A 25,586-nucleotide genomic window follows, 5' to 3' on the forward strand; every position below is an offset into this window, starting at 1 on the left:
TGATTTTAAAACATTAAATTTTGTGTCAAATTCAAGATATGTTAAATTTCTTTTTTAAGTTAAATAGAATTTTTGGATTTTACTATCCGATTTCGGTGGTTCATATTCCTCTGGTGCTGCGAGCATCAGCATGTACTATTACTAATTTAGCTGATCAATTCTTTGATTTTGGGAATCTTGAAAAGGGAACTGCTTCAACCAAGCCTTCTTCGGGATCACAGTATATATATGTTCAAGAAATATTTCAAACTGACATTAAAGTTGTATTATATATTGATTGATTGATTTTTTAATGGATTATAAAAAAAATTTATATATATATCTATATCTATACTAGTCTAAATATATGACTTTAAATTTTGAATTTATATGTATATCATCATCTTCATTAAATAATAATGATATATATGTATATATCATAATTTAAAATGATAAAGTTGAAATATTATGTAACACGTGAAAGAACACATGCACTACTTCACGTTTCGTTCCATCCAACACACAGAAAAAAGAAGTAATTTCTAAATATATAATTTTGTCAATTAATGAAAAACAAAAACACAAACTGTGACCAAGAAAGATTGTAATGAGAGATACAAACTAATATATATATATATATATATATATATAGACACACACACACACAACAATTACTCTCTAAAGAAGAGCTTGAGAAGAGAGAACTTATTTTCCTTGGGCTGTGAGGCAGGACTAAGAGCGGGAACATCAGCATTAGCGTATGAAAACGATGTTGGAGGGGCCGCTATACCTGACTCAGGAATCGTAACTGGAACAGCTGTATAGACCGAGCTCAGAACAGCCGTGTCGGGTTGAGTGACTGAGCCTTCCGAGCTTGGAACAGCTGTGTCAGGTTGGAAGACCGAGCCAACCGCGCTAGGAACAGCTGTGTCGGCTTGAGTGATTAAACCCGAGCTCGAGCTGTCACTGGAAGAGGAGGAAGCCGGAGTATCATGATCAGATTTCGAATCACCAGAGGATTTCTTCTCGGAATCAGATTTCTTGTCATTATCGGATTTCTCACCAGAATCGGGTTTCTTTTCGGCAGCCGAATTAAGCTTAGCAATGAACGCCGATTTATCGATAGGCTTTCCCAAATCTTTGTTTTCTTCCGGAACAACTGGTGAGTAATTGATGTTTGGATCTTCTTTAGGAACCGGGAAGACGAATCCGGCAGCATAAGGCACCCCGGTGGGAGGTACCCATCTATTTCCGTCCAAAAACTTGGACGCCGTGAACCTTTCTATCCTATCAGATGGCAATTCTTTGACTCCAGCCCACTTGATTCTTTCACTCTTGGGTGCAGCAGGGCCCCGATTGTTAAATTCGGTGTAAAACAAAGTTTCCAGGGCGAATGTCGCGTTCCAGGGAAGCCATCCCTGTGGCTGGATGCAATCATCCAAGAATGATTCCAGGATAATGGTTCTCGAGTACTCTTTCCAAGGCCTGCCAAGGTATGACTTGAGCTTGTTCCTGAAAGGGTAATACGTTGGATCGGCTTTAAATGTACAGTTCTGGAGGACCAGACCTGTTGGCTGCCGCAAATCTTTCCGGCCCTGTGCTGTCACAATGTTCTGCTGATTGTCCATCGGCTTACGGATTAGCAATGTGCAGCCCTGGAAAACGGCAGCGCTGTCTCCAAATATGAAATCAATGGTGCCCGAGATCACGCAGTCTCGATAAAATTGGCGATACGTGTGGGCATAGAGGGTGTCCTGATAGCCATCCATTTGACAATTGTAGAAGATGGCCTTGTCTGCACTGACGCGTAATGCTACGGCCTGGTGCTTTTCTGCACCAGCAGAATTTTCAAAGCCGATATCCCTGGCTATGAAATTGTCTCCTTGGACAGCTGCAATGAACAACTTGATCGTTAAAGAAACTGTTGTTGTAAAAAATATTGCTGAAGGAATTTCAGAGGAAAGAAAAACAAAACAAGTCCGGTGAAGCTTTTTTCATATCAGAAACAATGCATTCAATCACATATTTAAAGACTGAAAATAACAAAAAACTAAACTAATTCCTTAAGACTAGGATAGCATAACAGAATGAAAGACTAATTCAAAACACATGATTTTGCACATGTGGACTTTTATTTTTAAAGAAACTAAAGCAATTTCTCAACACTCCTCCTTGCTTTAGGAACTGCAAACTCCACTTTTCTGCCTAAGAATCTCAAATCTGTTGAAAGGTAGTGGCTTTGTGAATGAATCTGCCAGTTGGTCTTCAGACTTGCAATAGAGCAGTGTTACAACATCTTCTTTCTGTACTTCTCGCACAAAGAACAACTTAATGTTGAAATGCTTAGTTTTCCCATGAAACACTGGATTTTTTGAGATAGCAATGGCTGCTTGGTTGTCAACAAAAATTTCAGTGCTTTTCTTTGGCTCCATGTTGAGATCTGTTAGAATTTTCCTCAACCATATTGCTTGATTAACAGCTGCGGCTGCAGCAATGAATTCAGCCTCTGCAGTGGACTGCGCCACATTTTCTTGTTTTCTTGAACACCATGAAAAAATACCAGCCCCAAAACTAAAGCAATAACCTGAGGTGCTTTTCATGTCATCTGCTGATCCTCCCCAATCACTATCTGAGAATCCTACTAGCTTGAACTCCTTGCTTTTTGTGAATTTTACTCCAAGACCAATTGTGCCTTTTATATATCGAATCACCCTCTTGGCAGCCCTTAGATGTATCTCACTAGCACAATGCATAAATCTAGATAGAATACTTACTGCATTCATGATGTCTGGTCTTGTTGTTGTCAAATACATCAAGCATCCCACCAAGCTTCTAAAAAATTCTTCATTCACTTTATCAGTACCATCGTCTTGACACAACTTTTCTTTTTGATTCATTGGTGTACTCACTTCTTTGCAATCTTCAAACTTGAACTTCTTCAGAATCTCCTTTGCATACTTCCTCTGACAGATGAAGACTTCATGCTCTTTTTGCTTAATTTCCATTCCAAGAAAGAATGTCATTAAGCCAAGGTCTGTCATTTCAAAAACTTTCATAATCTTGAGCTTGAAGTTTTTTACCAGTGTTGTGTTGGATCCTGTAACTAACAAATCGTCAACATAAAGTGATATAACAAGAACCTCATTGCTTTCTTGTTTTACATACAAAGTTGATTCGGAGAGACTTTTAACAAATCCCAAGCTCAACAAATAATCATCAATTTTGCTGTACCAAACCCTTGGAGCTTGCTTCAAGCCATAAAGAGCTTTCTTGAGAAGATAAACCTTGTCTTCTTCTCCTTTCTTCACAAATCCTTCAGGTTGATCAACATAGATCTCTTCCTTCAAGTCACCATTCAAGAAGGCTGACTTAACATCTAACTGGTAGACTCTCCAGTTTTTTTGAGCAGCAATTGCAAGCAGCATTCTGATGGTGTCAAGCCTAGCAACTGGTGCGAAAGTGTCTGAGTAGTCAACACCAAAAATCTGTGCAAAACCCCTCACCACTAGTCTTGCTTTGTACTTGTGAACTGAACCATTGGCATTGAGTTTAGTTCTAAACACCCATTTGACTCCAATTACTTTCCTGTCTTGAGGTCTCTCCACAAGATGCCAAGTCTTGTTCTTTTCAATCATGGACAGCTCCTCCTTCATTGCAACCATCCAATTTTGATCTTTCTTGGCTTCTTCATAACTTGCTGGTTCACACACTGCTATGTTGCACCTGTGATATATTTCAGAAAGAGATCGAGTACCTCTAATAGGAGCATCATCAAATGCTTCATTTTGCCAGTCATTAGCAATCTGATCTGTTATTACACCATTAGTCAGATGTTGAAACTTCAGTTGCTGTGAAACTTTGTCCTCCTCTGCTGAAATATTCCAGTCCCATTTTTTGTCTTCCACGAAATGCACATCTCTGCTTATAACAATTTTCCCATCTTGTGGTTTGAAAATTTTATAAGCTTTACTCGCATCGCTATAGCCTATAAAGATGCTTGGTGATGCTCTTTTGTCAAGTTTGTCTCGCTTGCTCTGCGGAACATGAGTATAACACAAACAACCAAATATTTTAAGAAATTTTAAGGTTGGTTTGTATCCATACCAGACTTCAAATGGTGTTTGATCTTTGACTGCTCTTGTAGGAAGTCTGTTTTGAAGGAATACAGCTGTGTTTGCTGCTTCTGCCCAGAATTTCTTTGGCAAACTCTTCTCGTGCAACATACATCTTGTCATCTCCATAATATATCTATTCTTTCTTTCACTAACTCCATTTTGTTGTGGAGTATATGGAGCAGTTAGTTGATGTTGAATGCCCGATTCCTCGCAAAATTGATTGAAAGCTTCTGAGGTATACTCCTTCCCATTGTCTGATCTAAGAGCTTTGATTTTGCATCCACTTTCATTTTCAACTTTCGCTTTGAAATTCCAGAAAACTCGTGCAACTTCTGACTTGTACTTCAAAAAGAAAATCCAACACATGCGTGTGAAGTCATCAATGAAAGCAATATAGTACTTACTTCCTGACAGTGATTCTGTACTTTGAGGACCACACACATCAGTGTGTATTAGCTGCAATTTTTGTGTTGCTCTCCAAGCCGTCTTTGGAAATGGCTTTCTGCTTTGCTTTCCATACTGACAAGCTTCACAATCTGGAATTTCTTTATCAAGGTCAGGCAAATCATTTGTGAACTGATTTGTCTTCATGTATTGCAAACCTCGAAGATGATAGTGACCCAGCCTCTTGTGCCATGTTTCAGTGATGCTTTCCTTTGCCAAGAAAGCAGCATGCTCCTCTTCAAGTGGATTGAAAGAAAAACTTCTCTTTTTCATTCTGATATTGAAGATTTTCAGGCCTGCTTGGTCTTCAATCAGACAAGAACCATTGTTAAAAGTCACTTTGTACCCCTTTTCTATTAATTGACCAATACTTATTAGATTTTGATCAATTTCAGGAACATATAGCACATCATGTATTAACTTGGTTCCTGTGCAGCTTTCTATTGCTATGGTGCCCTTGCCTTTTACTTCAATGCAGTCACCATTGCCAATTCTAACTTTCTTCGAATCTGCAGTCCTTAATTCTGTGAACAGCTCCTTGTTCTTGGTCATGTGATTTGTGCAACCACTATCAATCAACCAATCTTCAGATGAAACATGACTTGTGTAACATGATGCAACAAATAGTTGATCATGATCTCCTTGGTCTTCAATCTGAACTTTAACTTCTTGTTGTTGATTTTTGAATTTGCAAATCACAGCTTCATGTCCCTGCTGGTTGCATTTGTTGCACATTGCATCAGGTCTTTTCCAACATTTGTAAGGAGAGTGTCCTTTTTTTCCACAATGTTTACATGGAGGATAATTTCCTCTGTTGCCAGCAGCTTTTGTTTCTTGCTTGTCTTTGTTGTTGGTTTCAACATCATGACTGTTTGTTCTTTGATTCCTTTTGTTATAGTTTTTCTTGTGCTTTCTATCATCTTGATGCTTGGCTGCCAAGGCTCCTTCAACTACTCCTTCTTGCCTCATTGCTCTTCTCTGCTCTTGTGCTTGGAAGGCACTAAGTAATTCTGCTACTGTAACCTTAGACAAATCTTTTGTATTTTCTAAAGTTGTTATTGTAGCTTCATACCTTTCAGGCACTGTTACAAGAATTTTTTGAACAATCCTTGAATCTTCAAGGCTAGATCCAAGCAATCTGACTTGAGTGGCTAGTTTGAGAAGTCGATCAACATACTCCTTTATGTTTTCAGAGTCCTTCATCCTTTGCATCTCAAAGCTACGAACCAAATTCAAAACTTGCATACCTCGAATTCTTTCATCTCCTTCATACTCAGTCTTGAGATAATTCCATATCTCGTGTGCTGATTTTAGGCCAACAATTCGAGTGAAGATGACTGATGAGACTGCTGCAAACAGACAAGCTTTCGCCTTTGATTTGTTTGTCCTCTTTTCCTTGTGTGTTTTTAGTTGTGCAATGGTTGGATTGTTTGGAAGAGCTGAAACTTCATAGTCTTCTTCCACAGCTTCCCAAAGATCCAAAGCTTCCAAATGTGTCTGCATCCGAACTGCCCAAACTTGGTAATTTTCTCCATCGAACATAGGTGGAGAAATGGATGAGAAACTCGTTTGTGCTTCCATGTTTACACTCACTCACACAGGTCCCTCAAGATGAAGCTCTGATACCAATTGTTGTTGTAAAAAATATTGCTGAAGGAATTTCAGAGGAAAGAAAAACAAAACAAGTCCGGTGAAGCTTTTTTCATATCAGAAACAATGCATTCAATCACATATTTAAAGACTGAAAATAACAAAAAACTAAACTAATTCCTTAAGACTAGGATAGCATAACAGAATGAAAGACTAATTCAAAACACATGATTTTGCACATGTGGACTTTTATTTTTAAAGAAACTAAAGCAATTTCTCAACAGAAACAAAAAAGATGATTGTTGAAATTTTGAAGAGAAGTGAGGTGGGGACCCTTAATTGTTCACGAAAATTTTAGACGTACCTACTGTGGCCGTTTGATATGTATTGGTCCCATCAATGAAGTTCAATCTTCCTGTAATCTTCGTCTGCGTAGGGCCATCACCAATAATCATCAAATTTACAATACTACTATTGATCTGCACCTTCTCTTCATAGATACCCGTTTTGATGTACATCACAATGGTCCTGTTGCTACGGTCCGGGACGTCTTTCAAAGCATCGTTGACGGTACGGTACTTGCCACTCCCGTCCTTGGCCACGATAAAATCCGGCCTGATCTGAACCGGCGTGGCAGTAAAAAGCTCACGCCTCTCGACATCAAGCCAATCCGGGAGATCATCACCGTGTCCCAACACAGGCAGATCATCAAACAAAAGACGGCGACTGTTGAAACCTTCTACACCCATAGATTCGATCACTGTCGAAACCTCGGCCACCATGGCCAGACTGTTGCTTGTCAGCTGCATGGCTGTTGTTAAGGCCTGCCGCATCTTGTCCCCAGCATCACCAGGAACCTCTTCGAACCCGTCCAGGCACGTTTCTTGGTGGGTAATCGCGCCGCTGAGCCAAATTTTCAGGTCCGTGAGCATCTCATCGAAATTGCTCGCATCGAAACCGTTAAATTTATCAAAAGACCTCCCCAGATCACTGACAGCACGGTCAGCGAGCTCGCGGCAGTTCTGGAGAGCAGATTTTGCGCGGGGATCGGTCTGAAGTTCTTCGATGACGGAAGATTTCTTGACAGCCTCATTGACATACTTGATGGCGGCAGTGAAAGCAATCTCGATGAGCTCTCTGGGGTCACTGGTGTCATTTCCCGAGGCTTTGAGGTTATCGACACAGGTTTGCTGGTAATCTGTTGATTGACAGATGTTCTGGATGGCTTTCTGGGATGAGGAGACGTCGACATTGGCGGTCGAATTTTCGGTATCCAAGGCGCCAATGGTAAGAGCAACTACCATGGCCACAAGGACCAAAGAACATACACTAACTATAGCAATTTTTTTCTTCTGATTATTATCCATGTTGGAGCCAAACATGGTTCCCGCTGGGAGAAGGGCTGTTTCTGAAGAGATAGTCGACCCCTCTCCTCGTTGATTCAAAAGACAATGATTCTTGGCGTGGAGAGGGTTAATAGGGGATTGGTCTTGTCGGAAGGTAGTTATTACAGTTGGAGATGTGAGGCTAGCTTTTAATTTTAGTATATGTGGGATGAGTGGTGACTATTCTTTGTGATTATAATAAAGAAAAGCAATAAAATAAATTAAAATAATTTAAAACACTTTAGTTTGTTGTTATATAAAAGGATAGCTTTTATTATAATGAAAATTTCTTTATTAAACAATGGATGAACAATCGTTCTAAGAAACCAGTGATTTTTACCTACTGGCTATATATATGAAATCTTAATTAAGGGAAAAATCATCCGATTTGAGAAGATCCGTAGCCAAGCGATTCATATAATATCCTTTACTACACAAACAAGTTCAAAGAGCAAAATGAGAGATGTCGAGGTGCTAGACGAAAACATTCGGACGATGATCAAGTAAGTAGGTAGTTGTTCTATCAAAATCTTATATGGTGGGATTTATATTTATCATGAAATTCAGATGGAGTTTCATAAAAAGGCATGCATCACCTATCTATATATATATATATATCCAAGCTCCACTCCCTGTATTTTTGTTCCATCCAACACATCAAGTTTTCTTGGCTATGGCGGCAACCCACAGCTTAAATAGAAGCTCGATCGATTCTTTTGCTCCCGAAGTCTTCAAACGTTTCCCTATTCTGTGGCTCCTCGATTGTAAGACTTCACACCCACCAAAATTCAATTCCAACGCTATCAAGAAGACCTTTTTTGGCTTCAGTTTCAGGGCTCTGATGAGGAAATTCTGCTCGAGAAGCCCTCATTGCAATTCGACGATGAATGTCTCTATTCAGACTGCAGGTACATGCGCAATAGCTATACTGATATTGATTCAGCTTAAACATGATGTTTGAAATTGATATGATCTCCAGTACTTATATTCCTTGTATTGCTTAATTGGATTTCCCACCTCTTTATATTGATACCAAATAAGAACCTACTCGGTTCTAATTAAGTAGTTGGAAATAAAATACATGACAAATGCATAGATTTTGGAGCACAAGAAAGCTGAATTTTTGTTCTCAAAGTAACTTGGTTTGTTACACAAAGAGTATATGTTAGAATATTCTAGCAACATGCACCCTGAACATGTAAAGTTGATTGATATTTTGTTTGTTTGTTTGTTGAGTAAATCATGAGGAATGTTGTGGTTTCCAGCCTCCGAGTGTTGTTCTATAGTGAAAGGTGATATTCGGGTTCCCTAGGCTATGATGTTGATTTTCCTCTCTTCATAGCCTCTTGCTTAATGATTGACTATAGACATGATTTGGTAATGTGTCGGATGCAGCTAAGCTAAGCTAAGCTAAATAGCAGCATGCCAGTCTCCTAATTACCGTTCAAGGTTTGTTTCTCCGAATAGGATACTATCTTTTATCCAAAATCAGAATGACTCGTATTGTGTCAACAAATCTCAGGTCTGAAATGACTACATGGCGTCAGCTGGCCAAGGTTCGTTGTGATTATCGAAACTGGAGATTTGATTGAGAATGATATACTTCTACATTTTCGCTCTTCTTCTTTTCTTGGCAGACTTTCTGTGCATGCTATATTATTACCAGAATCGAGCGAATTTCTTGAAAGTATAAATTTTACATCTTGATAGATGCATTATATCTTTTCAGTCTGCGCCAGATATAACAAATCAAGATTTAATATTTCCATTTTCTTTTATCCAAAAAAGTGAACTTGTACTTCTAAGTTAGATTAGATTAGATGAAAAGATTGAAATAACTGAAATAAACAAAATTAGCCATTCAATTCCATTCTCTCAATTCCATTCTCTGCCAATCAGTCGTAGTTCCCATCAACTACTGACCATATCGTGATTTAGCTCTGTCAAATCGGGAAGTGAGTAGGACCCATATAGTTATTTCTATTATCGTCGTTTATTAAAACAATAGGTATAGTCGGTGGTCACACGGATATAAATAGAAGACTTAGTCATCATTATTTATTCAACATTAGTCTGCATCCTATTCAAATATTTTAATGACTACATTTGTGTTCCACAGTTTTATGATCGAGACGATCAAATGGTTCAATATATTGTGAATTAGGTTGATCACAAAGGTAATAATATTAAATTGCAAGCTTGCGCTTCCCTATAAGTTTTTCTTTTTAAAAATAAAATAGAAGATGAAATTTTACAAAATTAAAGTAAAACATCATCAATGATGGACGATGCAATATATTTTGCAAGATCCTCCACGGTTGCTGAGTCCAAGCTGCCATGTGCAACACAAGGCAGGTTCCAACAAGTCACACTGTTTTTTTATTTTATGTTATTTTTTATATTTTTATTATTTATTGAATTTGGACACATATCTTAATAGTAAAATATAAGATATACACTCAAGAAATAGATTTGAAATGTGTCGGTTTAGTTTTCGAGAAAAAAAAATATATATGTATATTCGTCAACTTATTTTTTATTTTATTATTATTAGTAACATGATTAATAAAATAATAATAATAATAGTTGAAATATATAAATTCTGGAATTTTCCTACACAAAAGTTTTGAGGTTGTACTATTTTTTCTTTTAAAACAAAATCTTGAATTTATTTAAATATACGTTAATTTAGTTTTTTTTAAAAAAAATAAAAAAATCGTGTATGTGTGTCGATCCACTTATTATTTACTTTTTTAAAAGTAATTAATAATCAAATAATTAATCATAAAATTAGGTTTTAAATCGGGTCAAAATGATTATTAATACATCTTAAAATTTTAACCAAATATTAGATAAGTATGTGATTATTCATCTATTATTATTTAATCACATTAACCAAACACACCTTTTGTGTACACAACATGACTATTTTAGGGTTTAGTAGATGCTACTCATATGGTTTGTAATTCACCCATTCAAAACATGGCACGTGTGTTGAGTGATAAATCATAGTCATTCATCTATACGTTATAGTTAAATGAGTGATCATGATTTAACTACTTAACACATACATTTTGTGTTGAGTGGATACATACATTATGAACAAAAGTCTGTTGGTGTATATAATATAATAATAACATTGAAACTAATGTTTTGAAATCTAAGTGGGAAGAAAGAGAAAATCACTTGCTTATTAGATAAGTAGTTGTACGTATCAGCGATAAGAGAATGAAGATGAATAGGCTCCTGCCAAACACCTCAAATTATACTTTATCTCTATATATGCATTCTATTCTCTCTCTGCAGCTTTTCTTCCTTTTCTGTCCTGAAACCCTAGAAAGAACTAGACAAAACATCTGGCTTCGTCGGGATTAGATCTGCCGTTTTGTTTGGAAAATGTCGTCGCTAAGCAGAGAATTGGTTTTTCTCATACTTCAGTTCCTCGAGGAGGAGAAATTTAAGGAGTCTGTTCACAGGTGTCTACGCTAACGTGCTTTCCGAGTTTGTCTCTAGTTTTTCCTTTTGATTAACTTACCTCTGCTTATTTTGCCATATTTGTTGAGTTTTTCTGTGGGTCAGATGTAGGATCGGGCTTCCGATTTTGGATTAACTATAAGTCTTTGGCATTTGATTGCCCAAAAGCCAATAAGAAGATAGGTTTGTGTAATGTTTTTGCGAGCAGTAGTCTGTTATGGTATGATTAGTCATCAGGGATTTTATTAGTGCTCGTTTTTTGCCTATAAATCTGGCCTTAGAAAATTGTCATTCAGATTTATGGTTACTTGTCTGTTCTGCTTTTAGCCATTTCAAAGTCAATTTCATTTTTGTGATGTCGAGTCCAGTTCAAATGATGTACGAGATTGAATTGCTGGAGGTCGGATGGAAATCCTAATTGAGGGTAAGAAAATAAAGAGATATAGATCAATTTGCGAATTAATGAATAATTTTGATACTCGGTGGAACTGGTGTATGAGATGGAAAAGTGGAACACACGAATCCTGTTGAAGTTATAGAGGTTATTACCGATTTACGCGGATTTGAGTACAGAGTTCAGTGGCATCCTACATGGGAAATCTCTTGATTGATGCTGAATGACCGAATCGAACTGTTCCATTTTTTATGACTTTTGACTAAAATAATCTTATTGAAATAAATGTGATGAACATTTGATAATGTACTTGCATGAGGATGCCTTGGCTTAAAGTTTTGTTTGCTCAATTTTTCTTTACAGGCTTGAGCAAGAATCTGGATTTTTCTTCAACTTGAAATACTTTGAGGAGAAAGTACATGCCGGTGAATGGGAAGAAGTTGAGAAGTACTTGTCTGGTTTTACAAAAGTTGATGACAATAGATACTCCATGAAGATATTTTTCGAAATTAGAAAACAGAAGTATCTTGAAGCTCTTGACCGGTACACAAAAACAGAAAATACATGTTGATCTCTGTATATTCTTTGTAACGACGAATGTTTAACTCGAGCACTCTGTTTTTTCTTTTATAAATTTAATTGTCATCAACAGGCAGGACAAAGCCAAGGCAGTCGAGATTCTTGTTAATGACCTGAAAGTGTTCTCAACATTTAATGAAGATTTATACAAAGAAATCACCCAGCTCTTGACGCTTGGCAATTTCAGGTAACATGTGTTCCTCTTGCTAGGTACACGGCTTGTCAATATATCAACCCAAAGCAATGCATGGTGTTTTTCCTCAGCTGTTTCACAAAAACTCTTTGAAATCGAACTTTGTTTTCATATCACTGATAAAGTTGAAGGAGTACTGGCATATGTCCATGTGTTCCTTTTGAGTGTTTTGTTGACTGTAGCAACAGATAAAATTTGTCAGAAAAATGTTATAGAAAACTAATTTTTTGAATGATATGCAACATTAGAGGTGTTCACTCTCTTAGACAATTTTTGCCTCAGCGTGCACTGATTGGATAGAAAATGGAAGATGCAAATTCCCACTTTCATGATTTAAAAGGTCGAGATGTTTTTTGATTGGATGAAGAGTTCGTAGGCTTTCATTGGAAGGAGAAAATTGAGGCAGAAAAGATAGTAAATCTATCATGGAGAAACTATGTATTGTAAACCCAGGAGCAGAACTCTCTTTTCGATCTATGCCTAAGAGTGAATTTATGATTTAGGAATCATAGTGATGAGTAATTTCATTGAATATCCAATTTATCTTTGTCATATGTAGTACACCAAGACAGATAGAATCTTACGCACCATGATGAACCACAAGGTGCAGTCTCAAGTATGCGATCTGGTCGTCTTCTTGTTCAGCAACCCAAATAAAGCTCTCTTTTGCTGTGAAAGTGTCCATAACTCGCAGTTGCATTTAGTGTGCTGACTATGTGTTCACTGTTCAGTTCTGCAACAGTTTGGGCGAAGTGAATGTTTGTCAAAGCTTATAAATGTTCTTTGATGACAGGGAGAATGAGCAGCTTTCCAAATATGGCGACACTAAGACAGCCCGCAGCATAATGTTGATAGAGCTTAAAAAGTTGATTGAAGCAAATCCTCTTTTCCGCGAAAAACTTGTTTTCCCCGGTTTGAAGTCATCTAGATTGAGAACCCTTATTAATCAAAGGTATTGTTGGTTCTCTAATCTTTATTGGACATGATATTGCTTGTCGTCATGTTTAATTTTTCTACCCACCTGCCTTCTGATTTTTTTCACTGTGCTCCATATCTCTTTGTTGCTTTGTTCACGTGTCTTAGAATCATTGATCCCTTGTTCTCATGAACTGTGAAATTTTGTCATGTCATCCTTGCAGTCTGAACTGGCAACACCAGCTTTGTAAGAATCCAAGACCAAATCCAGACATCAAAACATTATTTACGGACCACACATGCAATCCTCCGAATGGGCCTCTTGCACCGACTCCCGTCAATCTTCCCATAGCAGCAGTTGCAAAGCCTGCCGTTTACACGTCACTTGGAGCACACGGGGTATAATAATATTAATCATGATCAATGCTTATCTATTATTACTTTTTTCTTATCTTCCCACATGAACATTTACTATGGCTACGCTTGGATGCTCTTTAAATTTTTTTATGCTTACTCATGTTTATTCCGGCAGCCCTTCCCACCTACAGCGGCAGCTGGTAATGCAAATGCTTTAGCTGGTTGGATGGCGAATGCAGCTGCGTCTTCATCTATGCAAGCAGGTGTTGTTTCAGCATCATCAATACCATTACCACCTAATCAAGGTAAATTTTTTACCTTAATTAAATTTACGGAGTTTCTACTTTTTGGCGAGAAGTGATTGGCAAAGAGAAGGGTTTTACACGATTTACTTTCCCATTCTGCTCATTTATGGGTAACAACTGTATGGTGGGATGAGATTATGTGAATGTGAGTCTTTTTGCCAATCACTTCTCGCCAAAAAGTAGAAACTTAGTAAATTTAATTAAGGTAAGTGTGAATGTGAGTCTTTTTCATGCTATTTGTTATACCTCTTGACTTTTCAAACAGTTTCACTTTTGAAGCGACCAATCACTCCTCCAGTCACGCTTGGCATGGTTGAATATCAGAACCCCGATCATGACCAATTGATGAAGCGTTTGCGGTCTACTCAGTCCGTTGAGGAGGTACTATTTGCATTTCTGAGAAATGGTTAATTTGATGAAAATAAGATCCTCCTCATCAAGCCTATCTTGACGATTCTTTTACGTCTCTAGGTAACATATCCTACAGTTCGTCAACAGGCATCTGGATCTCTCGATGATTTGCCAAGAACTGTAGCTTTTACACTGCATCAAGGATCTGCTGTAACAAGCATGGACTTTCATCCTTCACACAATACCTTACTTTTAGGTAATACATAAGTGAGAATGTGTTTTTTTTTTTGTTTTCAAGTCTAAGCCACAACATTTTTCAAAATGACTTGGGTGTAACTGTAAATAGTCCCTTGTCAGTTTTTGATGGTTTGATATGAATGATTTTATTACAGTGGGTTGCAATAATGGTGAAATAACTCTTTGGGAAGCTGGAGTGCGGGATAAATTGTATTCAAAGTCATTCAAGATTTGGGATATACAGTCTTGCACATTACCTTTCCAGGTTCATATAGTCACACCTATATCTGGTTGCTTCTATCATCTATCATTTGATACGAAATCCCAAAAATGTTTTTCATATTTTTGAATTGGATCTAAAGCCAAATCAAACACAACATAATTGTTGTTCCACTTCATTTCCACGTTCATATTTGGAAATAATTTGAATAACACGAGATAGTTAGCCTCATCACTTTTCACCTTTTTGTGGCCATTAATAATTTCTTACACACTGAGGTTTGAACAGGCCTCTATTGCGAAAGATGCACCATTTTCTGTGAGCCGCGTTACTTGGAGCCCAGATGGGACCTTTTGCGGTATAAATTGACTTTCATATAATCTATTTAAGAACACGCCAATGATTTTCTTCATAATGTATACATACTTCTCCATGTTGCAGGAGCTGCATTTTCCAAGAATTTAATTCATTTGTATGCCTATGCCGGACCAAACGATTTACGCCAGCATCTGGAGGTATGTAATACTAGTGTTTTTTAGTCATCGTAGTGAAGAATCGAATAAAATAATTGAAATTTTATTTTGCTGTTTCAGATTGATGCTCACGTTGGAGCCGTGAATGACATTGCTTTTGCTCATCCAAACAAGCAACCTTGCTTTGTAACTTGTGGAGATGACAAGCTGATAAAGGTAAGTTGACAGAGTTCAACTTTGTTTTGAAATCTAAGTTCAGCTTCCAGTACATCATAATTGAAGATTGTAACTTAACAGGTATGGGATCTAACTGGAAGAAAACTATTTAACTTCGAAGGGCATGAAGCACCGGTTTATTCTATATGTCCTCACCAGAAAGAGAATATTCAGGTATTTTGAAGCAGGAAATGGTGTTATCTCTTGTCTTGCATGGATTGTGGATCAATAGTGTCATGTCTCATTCGTTGTTCTCTCTGAGTAAAAACCACTACATTGTGTTTCTGAAATTTTGTCGCGATTCTTCCACTATAGATTGGCTTCATGCTGTATGTGCTTGTATGTTGCTAAGATGCACTGGAGGGGCAAAAAAATGGTCATAACAACGGGGCTAGTGATAGTCAACTGTTGACAATTTACTAAATGGCTTGTTGACTCGAAGATTGACTGGAAAGTAGATGCTGAGTTTGCTCGTCTTTTAGTGCCTAATGCAGTTCAATGGCTTCCAAGGACTTTTGGTAGAAAACATAACTCAGAAAGGCCCAACTTATATATCTCAATTCTCACAACAGGATTTTGTGATTAATTGAGCCCAACTAAATTAGGTCTTCCGAAAAAGTAGGAATTATATTTACTGGCCTTAAGTAGAAACATAGATGGCTTTCTGCTTAAAGTGTAGACAAACATAAATATTTGGATGATGATAATTGAAGCACTTACTCAAGCAAAGGTGCATACATTGTCCAAGAAACCTGTGAGCTTCAACATCTTGTGGTTCCTTCAAGACATGTCAGTTGTTCCATTAAATCGAGTTTTATAATCATTAAAATTAAAATAAAAACTCCATCGAAAAACTAAAGGATTTACTGAATGGAAAGTTGAAAACAAGAATTCCTTTTGTGGATTTTTCTATTTTTGGTTGTGTCTCTCCTATTCAGAATTGGCTCCATTGCATTGCTAAATATGAAGTTTTACAACTCCTCAAAACCCTTTTCGGATTGTTGCCAAGATGAAAACGATCTTTTAGATCAAATATAATGTTACTCCTTATACTTAATGGATTAAAAGGGCACAAAAGATATGGGACACTAGTAATCAAATTAGAATCATGCTTATATCAAGTGATATTTTTATCGAAATAAAATAATTATTTCCTGCACTCTGGTTTTCTTGGTTGGTGCATAGTACTACTGTAACCAGCATTTTTATCATGTGCATGGGATTTATATGGTCGCTTTTCATGGAATACTTTATCATCGTCAAGTCAATTGTTGATTAGAATTTTCCCTGTAATCGATCTGCTGTAACTTTTCCATTCTGACGGACTTCTTGATTTTACACATGTTATAATGCATTTGTATCATGTGCATGGGATTTATATGGGTCGGTTTTCATGGAATATTTTATCATCATCACGTCAACTGTTGATTAGAATTTTCCCTGTAATCGATCTGCTGTAACTTTTCCATTCTGGCGGACTTCTTGATTTTACACATGTTATAATGTAGCACCTCAAAATTACTTTATTGCACCTTTTTGAATTACTAAATTGCATTTGTAAATAGCACGTCAAATACAAATTATACAATCGTTCTGCTCTCTTATCTGCAGTTTATTTTTTCAACTGCTATTGATGGGAAAATTAAAGCTTGGCTTTACGATAACATGGGATCTAGAGTCGACTATGATGCACCTGGGCATTGGTGTACCACTATGCTCTATAGTGCAGATGGTAGCAGGTAATATGTTGTTGCTACTTGTTTGCTGTTTTAAGCATTAACTTTGTTTGGTTCAATTGCTTTTGTTTTGTACTCTAGAGTTCCTATGATTTTTCATTTCGACACTATGCGCCAATGGTTGAATTTCCCCTTTCAGGTTATTCTCGTGTGGAACAGGCAAAGATGGGGACTCTTTTCTGGTGGAGTGGAACGAAAGTGAAGGCGCAATAAAGAGAACATATACTGGGTTTAGAAAGAAATCAGCTGGTGTGGTGCAATTTGATACGACACAAAATCACTTCCTTGCTGTAGGTGAAGATAGCCAAATAAAATTTTGGGACATGGACAACGTTAACTTACTTAACCAGTACAGAAGCAGATGGAGGTCTGCCGGTGAGTTGTCTGTGGTATTTTGTGATGTGAGATTGAAAATAACAAGTATATTGTCAAACATCTCACACTATCTCGACAATTCCTTTAAACTTTAAACAGAGAACTTTAAACTTTATACAGAAAACTTAGTGTTAAATATATCCTGATGCAGAGTCTTCCACGTTTGAGATTTAACAAGGAAGGAAATCTGCTCGCCGTTACCACCATTGACAATGGTATCAAGATATTAGCCAGTGTTGCTGGCATGCGATCCTTAAGATCAGTTGAAGGTCCAGCTTTTGAAGCATTAAAACCCGCCATTGAACCAGCTAGCTATCAAGGTTACCATTTTTCCTTGTTCTTTTCTCTTCTTTTTTTCCTTTTTCTGACTGACCATCTCATTAGATGTCAAATTTGTCGGTTCTAATGGACAGGTTTCTGGTTCGTCTGTTGCACCTGTAAATTGCAAAGCAGAAAGAAGCTCTCCGGCTAGACCATCTCCTATCCTTGTATGTCAAACTTTCATGCTTCTAGGGAGTCTTAGGTGTTGCAGCAGTTACTGTATGATCAAGTTCTTAAGGACTTGTTACAAATTTTTTCCTTGCCGGTAGTGATAAATATATTTTCGAATCTCTGTCGATCATTAATATTGTAGTATTTTTCTCCAGTTATTTAGGATAAATTGTAGTTCTCTTCCTCTCGAGCACATTTCTGTAATTTATTGCACATCATATTTTTTAACCTCTTGAGCTAGAACTTCAAATTTACTTTCTTCTTTCAGAATGGTGTTGATTCCATGTCTAGAAGCATTGAAAAGCCTAGAAATTTGGATGATATTAATGATAGGATAAAGCCCTGGCAGTTGACTGAAATTGTTGACCCCGTTCATTGCCGTGTGATAACTATGCCGGATAGTACCGATTGTGTTCACAAGGTATTTAGGTTTATATAATCATTTTGTTGCTTGATTTTTCTTGTTATGATGATTTATACTTTTCTGTCTAGGTTGCTAAACTTCTTTACACAAATTCTGGTGTTGGGTTGTTGGCACTTGGATCAAATGGTATCCAGAAGCTGTGGAAGTGGGCACGGAATGAGCAAAACCCAAGTGGAAAGGTGGCAGAATAAATTGATAAATTTAGCTTTCTGTGAATGTTTCCTTTGCTCCTTTATTTTTTTGCTGCTGCTTGGTTTTTGTCAGAATCTATATCTGAAATGTTTTGTTGTTCCAAGGCCACTGCCAATGTCATTCCACAGCATTGGCAGCCAAACAGTGGTCTTCTTATGACTAATGACATCTCGGGTGTCAAACTCGAGGAAGCAGTTCCATGCATAGCTCTGTCAAAGAATGACTCTTATGTCATGTCCGCTACTGGTGGAAAAGTTTCATTGTTCAACATGATGACATTTAAGGTAAATCTTCTGATTTTGTTGGCTCACTCTTTAACCTTAATACGGGTCTGTGGATCTATGCTGCATTGTTGTTGAGAATTTTATACTGTGACAGGTGATGACGACATTTATGCCACCGCCACCAGCATCTACTTTCTTGGCTTTTCACCCACAAGATAACAACATCATAGCAATTGGAATGGAAGATTCAACAATCCACATTTATAATGTCCGGATAGATGAGGTAGATTTTGTCATCCTTCTTGATATCACGTAAAAGGTTTTGTATATTTTACTCGTAAAACATCTTCTACATTTATTAGAACTAATTTTATTAAATGGTGAACTCAATAGGTGAAATCAAAACTGAAAGGCCACCAGAGGCACATCACTGGCTTGGCATTTTCTTCCAACCTCAACATATTGGTGTCATCTGGTGCTGATGCTCAAGTAAGTTTTCACTTCTATCATCCTAAAATCTGTGGAAGGGGACTGACAAATTGCATTATGCTTCTGTCTTAACCGTTTGTTGTTATATATATATATATATATATAAATTTCTTTTCTATCACACTTCATACGAGAGAAAATCTAGTTCCATCTCGACCATTGGCATTATTTGTAGCTTTGCATTTGGAGCATTGACTCATGGGAGAAGAGAAAATTGGTTCCAATACAACTTCCTGCTGGTAAAGCACCTAATGGTGACACTAGGGTTCAATTCCATTTAGACCAAGTTCGCTTGCTTGTATCCCATGAAACTCAGTTGGCAATATACGACGCCTCCAAGATGGAGCGTACACGCCAGGTTGGTTTGTCACACATCCAGGTTATTTGTCTATCTTCTATTTCTTCTGACAAGTGGCTTAGGAATCCAATCTTTTGCAGTGGGTTCCACAAGATGCCCTTTCCTCTCTTATATCGTATGCAACATACTCCTGCAACAGTCAGCTTGTTTATGCTTCCTTTTGCAACGGAAATATTGGAGTTTTCGATGCAGATACTCTTAGATTAAGATGTCGTGTTGCGCCTTCTGCATATTTGTCCCAGACTGTACTAAATGGGTGAGAACACAATTCATGCTTTGTGATTTTTTTTTCATTGCATGCTATCATCATTCTTATATAATATCTCTACCCAATCTCAAAATTTCCAACTAGGTTTAATTCCATAGGTTAGATGCATGGACTGGTAAAGTGTTTATTTATCTGATTGAGCTAGTCGGTATTGTGCTACATAATGCTCGTGTATTTTGGCTCTGAAACTTGTAAAGGTGGCTAAGTTTTGGTCCCATATCTCTATATTTGATGCATCAAGGTCATGGATTCACAGCTGAATTTTGTTTCTTGTCTCAGAAGCCAAGCCGTACAGCCTAATGTTATCGCAGCACATCCACAGGATCCGAACCAGTTCGCCATTGGCTTGAATGACGGGTGTGTCAAAGTGATCGAACCCTCAGAATCAGATAGCAAGTGGGGAGCTTCACCTCCCGCTGATAATGGAGTCCTAAATGGTAGGGTTGGTTCGTCAACTGCTGCTAGCAACCAAGCAACCGATCAGGCTCAAAGATGAAATAATTATTTTCTTTTTATTGTTCATTATTATTATTATTATTATCTGTCTCTGTACATTGTTAGATCTCCCATCCTTGTATGTCTCTATATGTAGTCACAGTTCGACATTGTTAGACAGCTTTATTCTTATTGTACTTAGGCCATGTGCAATGGGCGAGGAAGCTCTAGCAATGTAGTGGGCTTTTTCGCTCATTTCAATGAAGGGGTGAGGAAGTCGTGTGAGGATTGCCCGCACGATGTTGCATGCGGGACCCGCGCATAGAGACTCTTCACGGTGAAGTGCCGCTGCATATTTTTTCTTTTTTAAAAATTTTTTTAATATAAAATTAAAATAAATAATAAAAGAAATTAACAAAAAGTAAAGGAGTTGTTGGGAAATATTTTGTACTTTTATTTTTAAGTTATATTTATTTTGTGTAATTTTTTTGTAAACTTTTATGTATTAATTATGCATGATTGTAATTTTTTTAATTCTATAATTTTATTTTGTATTTTAATGTTCATATATTTAATAAAAGAAAAAGTTAATATTTTAACATTAATTGTAGAACATTATTTCATTCTTGTATAACTATGAGATGAAGTTATTATAGTTGGCATTTCTATGCAACGATTATATCACATCAACATCCTCGTATCATTGAACATGCTTGATCAACCTCTTCACCACTTTTTTTTTTTCGCTTCTGAATATTAATTTTCATTTCCTTTATTTTTCTTGAAAGTTTGCAGTCATTGGGACAATACGCACCCAGGTGTCATTTGAGATTTAAATTTCGTCTTTTTCTTTATAAAGAATTTGTATGCATAGAATCGGCTTTAATAATTAATAACTTGAAATTAGTATTTATTTATTCGGAAGAATCAGTTTTATTCAAATGATATGATTTAAAAAGCAAAGACTACGAGCCAGACTTCAACCTCTTATTAAAGCCTCCCGCTTGTTTCGGTCGCTCGTTCCTCAAAATTCCTGGCAACATCGCACCCTCATCTTCCTTCCATAGGTAACCTTTTTAATTCATTTTTCTTCATGTTACAGAACCATTTCTACATTTCAGTTCTTTGATATTCTGGTTTACATCACCGTGGCTTAGTTGTTATTTTTACCCATTCCATTGTAATTACTGAAGTAAGAACTCATAAGATCCTGGTTTCAATTTGACAGTTTCCCCAACAACGAGCTCTATCACAATGTTGCTGGGAAAACCGTCAATTTTGGGAGATGAATATTCAGTTTCCCCATCTTATTCAAATGAATGACAATCTTATACTGTATATGTTTTGTCATCCGAGTCGCTCTTTTTGTCTAAGCATAGAGTCAATAAAAAAAGGTTTTTTCTTAGAATCAGTATTCAAGGAAAGAACTAGTTGCTTGAATTTTTGCCAATATTAGCATTTTGGTTGGTATTTTTCTCCGTTTCTGTAGATTACGAGGGGAAAGTCGGGCCAATTCCTCTATCCAGAAAAAAAGATCAGTTGTAGCATTCAAATCATATGTTCTATCTACGTACAATATTAATCTCAGTTAATGTATCATTTGATCGGACCGGTCAAGTTTACTGGGTATATAATATTATTGCCCCAAGTCAAGAGCTTCCGAAATAAAGATACACCTTCTTGATATGAGTAGTACATATCAAATTTTTAAGTACTACTCAACTGACACTTTTGGAACCCCTCTCATTCCGATGCGTGCTATGCTTCTTTTCACCTAGAAGCCAGTTAGGATCCGCTCATTATTACAACCTCGTGACACCGACGATCGACACACTGTCTTCGGCCTTGGGTGTCACAATTCTTGCATGACCATAAAAATCTTGTCAAGCCCCTCATGCTAAAATGAGTTGAATATTCGTTTTGTTGATTTTCGATCTGATGACAGTGATACATGTATAAAATAAATAGTTGCGAATAACAGACAACAAACTAGTCAATCTTTCTTTGATTTTAAATACGATCTATTCATTATGTAATAGAATTCTAAATATCAGTTATGTTATCGAATATTTTGATGGTGCACAAGAACTCCAAATAAACATATAAATTGGCTTTTGATGTTCACGTACACGAGTTAGGTTGACATATTTTCAAGGAAGAGGAAATGGCAAGTACCATTTGTTAAACCAAGACGCGCCGAGTCCCTTTCTGTCCCACGCTTGCGTTTTCTTCATAATCTCTGTGTTACGTGATTTTGTCATCTTATTCTGTTATCATGCTAAATGGTAAAATATCATGCGGTTGATTTGTCCTCTCTTGGTCATTTCTACGTGGTGCTCACAGTAAGTTGGATTTTACACAAGGTTCGGCACCTAAAATAATATTCTATCCTACACACCCCCACATAAGATTCGTGGGTCCTTGGAAGGTTTTACAGTTGACAGCTATGGTCTTTTTTTTAAAATTAAGAAATGAAACTTCCTGTGTTGTTCCCTATCACCAGTTTCTCTATTTAAGAAGTTACTGCGCAATTTCTTGGTTACCGGCTTTGGATAGTTTGCTGCGATAATTTTTTTCGCTCAACTAGTTACCTCGTCGGCTCGTGACTTCCTCTCTTAGATGAACATTAAACGGCTACTCGGGGAGGGAAGTGAGGGAGGTTCTGAAGCCGGAGATAATAAACGCCGGCGCTTAAGTTCCAAGTGGGTGGACTTGGACTTGTTCGTTTTTCTGGTTTATTGATATTGATTGGATGTGTATGATTGATTATCTTTGTTTCATGCGTTTTTCCTCTATCGGGTTTGTGCAGTATTTTCAGGGAGGTGACTGCTGGGCGGCTGCTGCAAGAATATGTACCCAAATTGGAACCCCTCATCCAGACATGGGTATTTGTTCATATTGGTTTCTCAAGTCATATTAGCAATGCATCTTTCTATTCTTGATCTGTTGTGTTTCTGCCTGATAGGTGCGCGAGGCGGTGGACAGTTCGTTTGAAAAACTGAGGTTGGTATATTACTAAATTATGTTGTCACCTTTGGAATCACTTGCTTTTTCATCTCCAAGTGTAATTTTTCTATGCATCTGATTTCATGGGATCACAGAGTCTATATCAATGTCTGTACTCGTCTTTTTAACTGACCTGCCAGGTTGATTTAGATGTAGTTTAGGTTTCTATGAACCTTGTTTTTTTATGACACTCTAAAAATGTATCCTCGAACTATTTCTTTCAGTTCCTCTCACGACCAAATAGAACTATCCTCCGTATCCAGGACTTGGCAGTTGCGATTTCAGAGTAATATCCCTAGAACCATTTACACAGGGAGTAAAATTTTATCTGATGACAAAAGCCCTGTAAAAGTGATCTTGTATGATCCCACTTCCCAGAGAATTATAACTTCAGGTTCCATATCTTCAAGCAAAGTGGATCTCGTAGTCCTGGATGGTGAATTTAATCCTGATGATCACGACGAGATGGGACAACAGTTTGATCGCAAAACTGTGCAGAACAGAGAAGGGAAAAGGCCGTTGGTAAGTGGAGAGTTGATTGTTCAATTGCAGGAGGGTGTAGGACACATCGATGAAATTCTCTTCACAGACAATTCAAGCTGGATAAGAAGTGGGAAATTTAGATTGGGTGCTAAACTTCATGCCAGGTCTGATCGAATAAGGGTCAGGGAAGGAATTAGCGATGCCTTCAAGGTTAAAGACCATCGTGGCAAGTGTAAGCGTCATTTCTGGACCTCTTTCTCCTTTAATGGTCATATAGTTTGTATAAATGTCTTATGGATGTTCATTCATTTTCTGATAAGATTAACTTGTAGAAAAAGACGTGCTGATATAATCATTTGTTCTGTAGCATATGAGAAACTTTACCCGCCATCCTTGGATGATGAAGTTTGGCGATTGGAGAAGATTGCTAAAGATGGGCCATCCCATAAAAAATTGGAGGAGTGCAAGATACACTCTGTCAAAGATTTCTTGAGACTGTACTTCAAAAACCCGCTATACTTGCGTAGTGTAAGATACACTTATACGAAGTTTACATACAAATTTCTTGTCCTGACAATACGTAAATGCTTGCCAACACTACTCGCTTGATGTGCAGTTGCTGCATAACATCTCCAATAAGATGTGGGCAACAATCGTTGGACATGCTTTAACCTGTCCAGTCGATAACAAGCTATACGTGTTCAGTACTGTGCAAGGGACCAGTCTAGTGTTCAACTCTGTCCACAAGGTCGTAGGAGCAACTTTTGATGGACAGAATTACCATTCTTTGGAGAAACTCGACGTATATCATGTGGTGGGTTTCTTGCTTTTGGAACTTTTTATTTTAACTTGAGCACAAAACTGGCTAATTTAACTTTAAAATTATGTCCCATGGAAAAGATAAACGAAACAGATTTAGTTTGCCTTCTGTGTTGCCAGGAGGTGGTGGAACATCTGAAGCAGCACGCATATGACAACTCGGAGGACTGGGTTTTGGTAGCCGACCCATCGATTATTGGCCCTATCTCGATTTTATTGGCAAGTGCTGGAGAAAGTTCATTTAACAATCCAAGCTTGGATCACACTAACATTGAAGGTGAACACGGTAATGAACTATGGCCCTCCTCGTACATGCTAATTTCCATTTACTTTTTAGTCCCAACCATTTTTCAATATTTATACCTTCGGCTTGAAAAAATTCCATCAGTATCTGGTTCAATGGTTAACGAACATGATGATTTACTGCATATTATTAATGGAAACTGTTTAAATTCGTGATTATATGAAAACTCTGATCTTTAGCATTTTGGAAAACTCCCTTTGTTAATCTTTTGACGTTAAGGTCGCAAGACATCTACTAGCTTTAGGAAGTACCCCTTTGTTAATCTTCTATGACTGGCATATATCTCTCTTGAACTTGGAAGCAACTGAAATATCATTTTTATCACAGATTATCTGGAAACGCAGATGAAAGTCAAACATCGAACTATTTCATTTTCACAACCTTACAAAGGCGGAGAACAATATAATAGCTACTTGGAAAGTGTGGCAGACCAGAACCAAGGGACGTTCAATTTAGCATTGGGAAACTGTTTCTGGGTGGACAATTCCCCTGATGAATTCTTAATGGGAAATGGTCATACATGGGCTTCAGAAGATCACTATGTCGGATCACAACTGCTTCATCAAGATCTACCGGCGGATGGTAGACCTTCAGGTGGAGCAAGGTTCCGGCAATCACAACACAGGCACAATATCTTCTGATCCTGGAATTCATACTCCCAAGACTAGGTGGTGCAAGGTTCTGGCAGTTAGGATACTGGTTAGGCGTAACATAGCTGCTAGAAAACTGGAAAGCTTCTACAACTTAATGTGAA

General features: G+C 37.4%; 3 protein-coding genes across 5 annotated transcripts; 2 read left to right on the forward strand and 1 right to left on the reverse strand.

The window, feature by feature from the left end:
* Nucleotides 1-507: 507 nt before the first annotated feature.
* Nucleotides 508-7,586, reverse strand: LOC140823940 (probable pectinesterase/pectinesterase inhibitor 58). The gene is made up of 2 exons (XM_073185540.1): nucleotides 6,493-7,586; nucleotides 508-1,870 (listed from the first exon to the last, which is right to left on the reverse strand). The coding sequence occupies exons 1-2, from the start codon at nucleotides 7,508-7,510 to the stop codon at nucleotides 651-653; spliced, it is 2,238 nt and encodes a 745-aa protein (XP_073041641.1). The 5' UTR covers nucleotides 7,511-7,586; the 3' UTR covers nucleotides 508-650.
* A 3,197-nt stretch (nucleotides 7,587-10,783) lies between these two features.
* Nucleotides 10,784-20,562, forward strand: LOC140823941 (topless-related protein 3-like). The gene is given in 26 exon segments (XM_073185541.1): nucleotides 10,784-10,989; nucleotides 11,745-11,924; nucleotides 12,034-12,147; nucleotides 12,947-13,105; nucleotides 13,293-13,467; nucleotides 13,601-13,730; nucleotides 13,996-14,111; nucleotides 14,202-14,337; nucleotides 14,474-14,583; nucleotides 14,827-14,896; nucleotides 14,980-15,053; nucleotides 15,132-15,227; nucleotides 15,309-15,401; nucleotides 16,839-16,966; nucleotides 17,103-17,304; nucleotides 17,306-17,338; nucleotides 17,490-17,649; nucleotides 17,723-17,826; nucleotides 18,099-18,251; nucleotides 18,323-18,433; nucleotides 18,551-18,730; nucleotides 18,825-18,953; nucleotides 19,064-19,159; nucleotides 19,335-19,517; nucleotides 19,598-19,773; nucleotides 20,065-20,562. Coding segments are annotated over 26 exon segments (3,405 nt in total). The 5' UTR covers nucleotides 10,784-10,909; the 3' UTR covers nucleotides 20,282-20,562.
* A 1,764-nt stretch (nucleotides 20,563-22,326) lies between these two features.
* On the forward strand, nucleotides 22,327-25,521 carry LOC140823943 (calmodulin-binding protein 60 B-like). Of its 3 annotated transcripts, XM_073185546.1 has the most exons (9): nucleotides 22,327-22,922; nucleotides 23,030-23,105; nucleotides 23,186-23,223; nucleotides 23,451-23,512; nucleotides 23,621-23,941; nucleotides 24,077-24,237; nucleotides 24,326-24,523; nucleotides 24,649-24,814; nucleotides 25,160-25,521. In XM_073185546.1, exons 1-9 carry the CDS (start codon nucleotides 22,840-22,842, stop codon nucleotides 25,471-25,473), a joined length of 1,419 nt encoding a protein of 472 aa, XP_073041647.1. In that variant the 5' UTR covers nucleotides 22,327-22,839; the 3' UTR covers nucleotides 25,474-25,521. The 3 variants fall into 3 exon arrangements, with proteins under 3 accessions (XP_073041647.1, XP_073041645.1, XP_073041646.1); XM_073185544.1 differs by having other exon boundaries at nucleotides 23,451-23,941; XM_073185545.1 differs by having other exon boundaries at nucleotides 23,451-23,941; nucleotides 24,649-24,805.
* Nucleotides 25,522-25,586: the final 65 nt, after the last annotated feature.

This window comes from Primulina eburnea, chromosome 2 (genome assembly GCF_022965805.1).
Source record: "Primulina eburnea isolate SZY01 chromosome 2, ASM2296580v1, whole genome shotgun sequence".
Lineage (NCBI taxonomy): Eukaryota > Viridiplantae > Streptophyta > Magnoliopsida > Lamiales > Gesneriaceae > Primulina > Primulina eburnea.

Excerpts from the sequence above, each read along its gene's own strand:
- LOC140823940 (XM_073185540.1), bottom strand. The coding sequence starts at position 7,510 with ATGTTTGGCTCCAACATGGATAATAATCAGAAGAAAAAAATTGCTATA. Across the intron at positions 1,871-6,492 it reads ATATCAAACGGCCACAGTAG|CTGTCCAAGGAGACAATTTC; the intron begins GTACGTCTAAAA and ends TGTTCATTGCAG.
- LOC140823943 (XM_073185544.1), top strand. The coding sequence starts at position 22,840 with ATGAACATTAAACGGCTACTCGGGGAGGGAAGTGAGGGAGGTTCTGAA. Across the intron at positions 23,106-23,185 it reads AACCCCTCATCCAGACATGG|GTGCGCGAGGCGGTGGACAG; the intron begins GTATTTGTTCAT and ends TCTGCCTGATAG. Across the intron at positions 23,942-24,076 it reads TAAAGACCATCGTGGCAAGT|CATATGAGAAACTTTACCCG; the intron begins GTAAGCGTCATT and ends TTTGTTCTGTAG.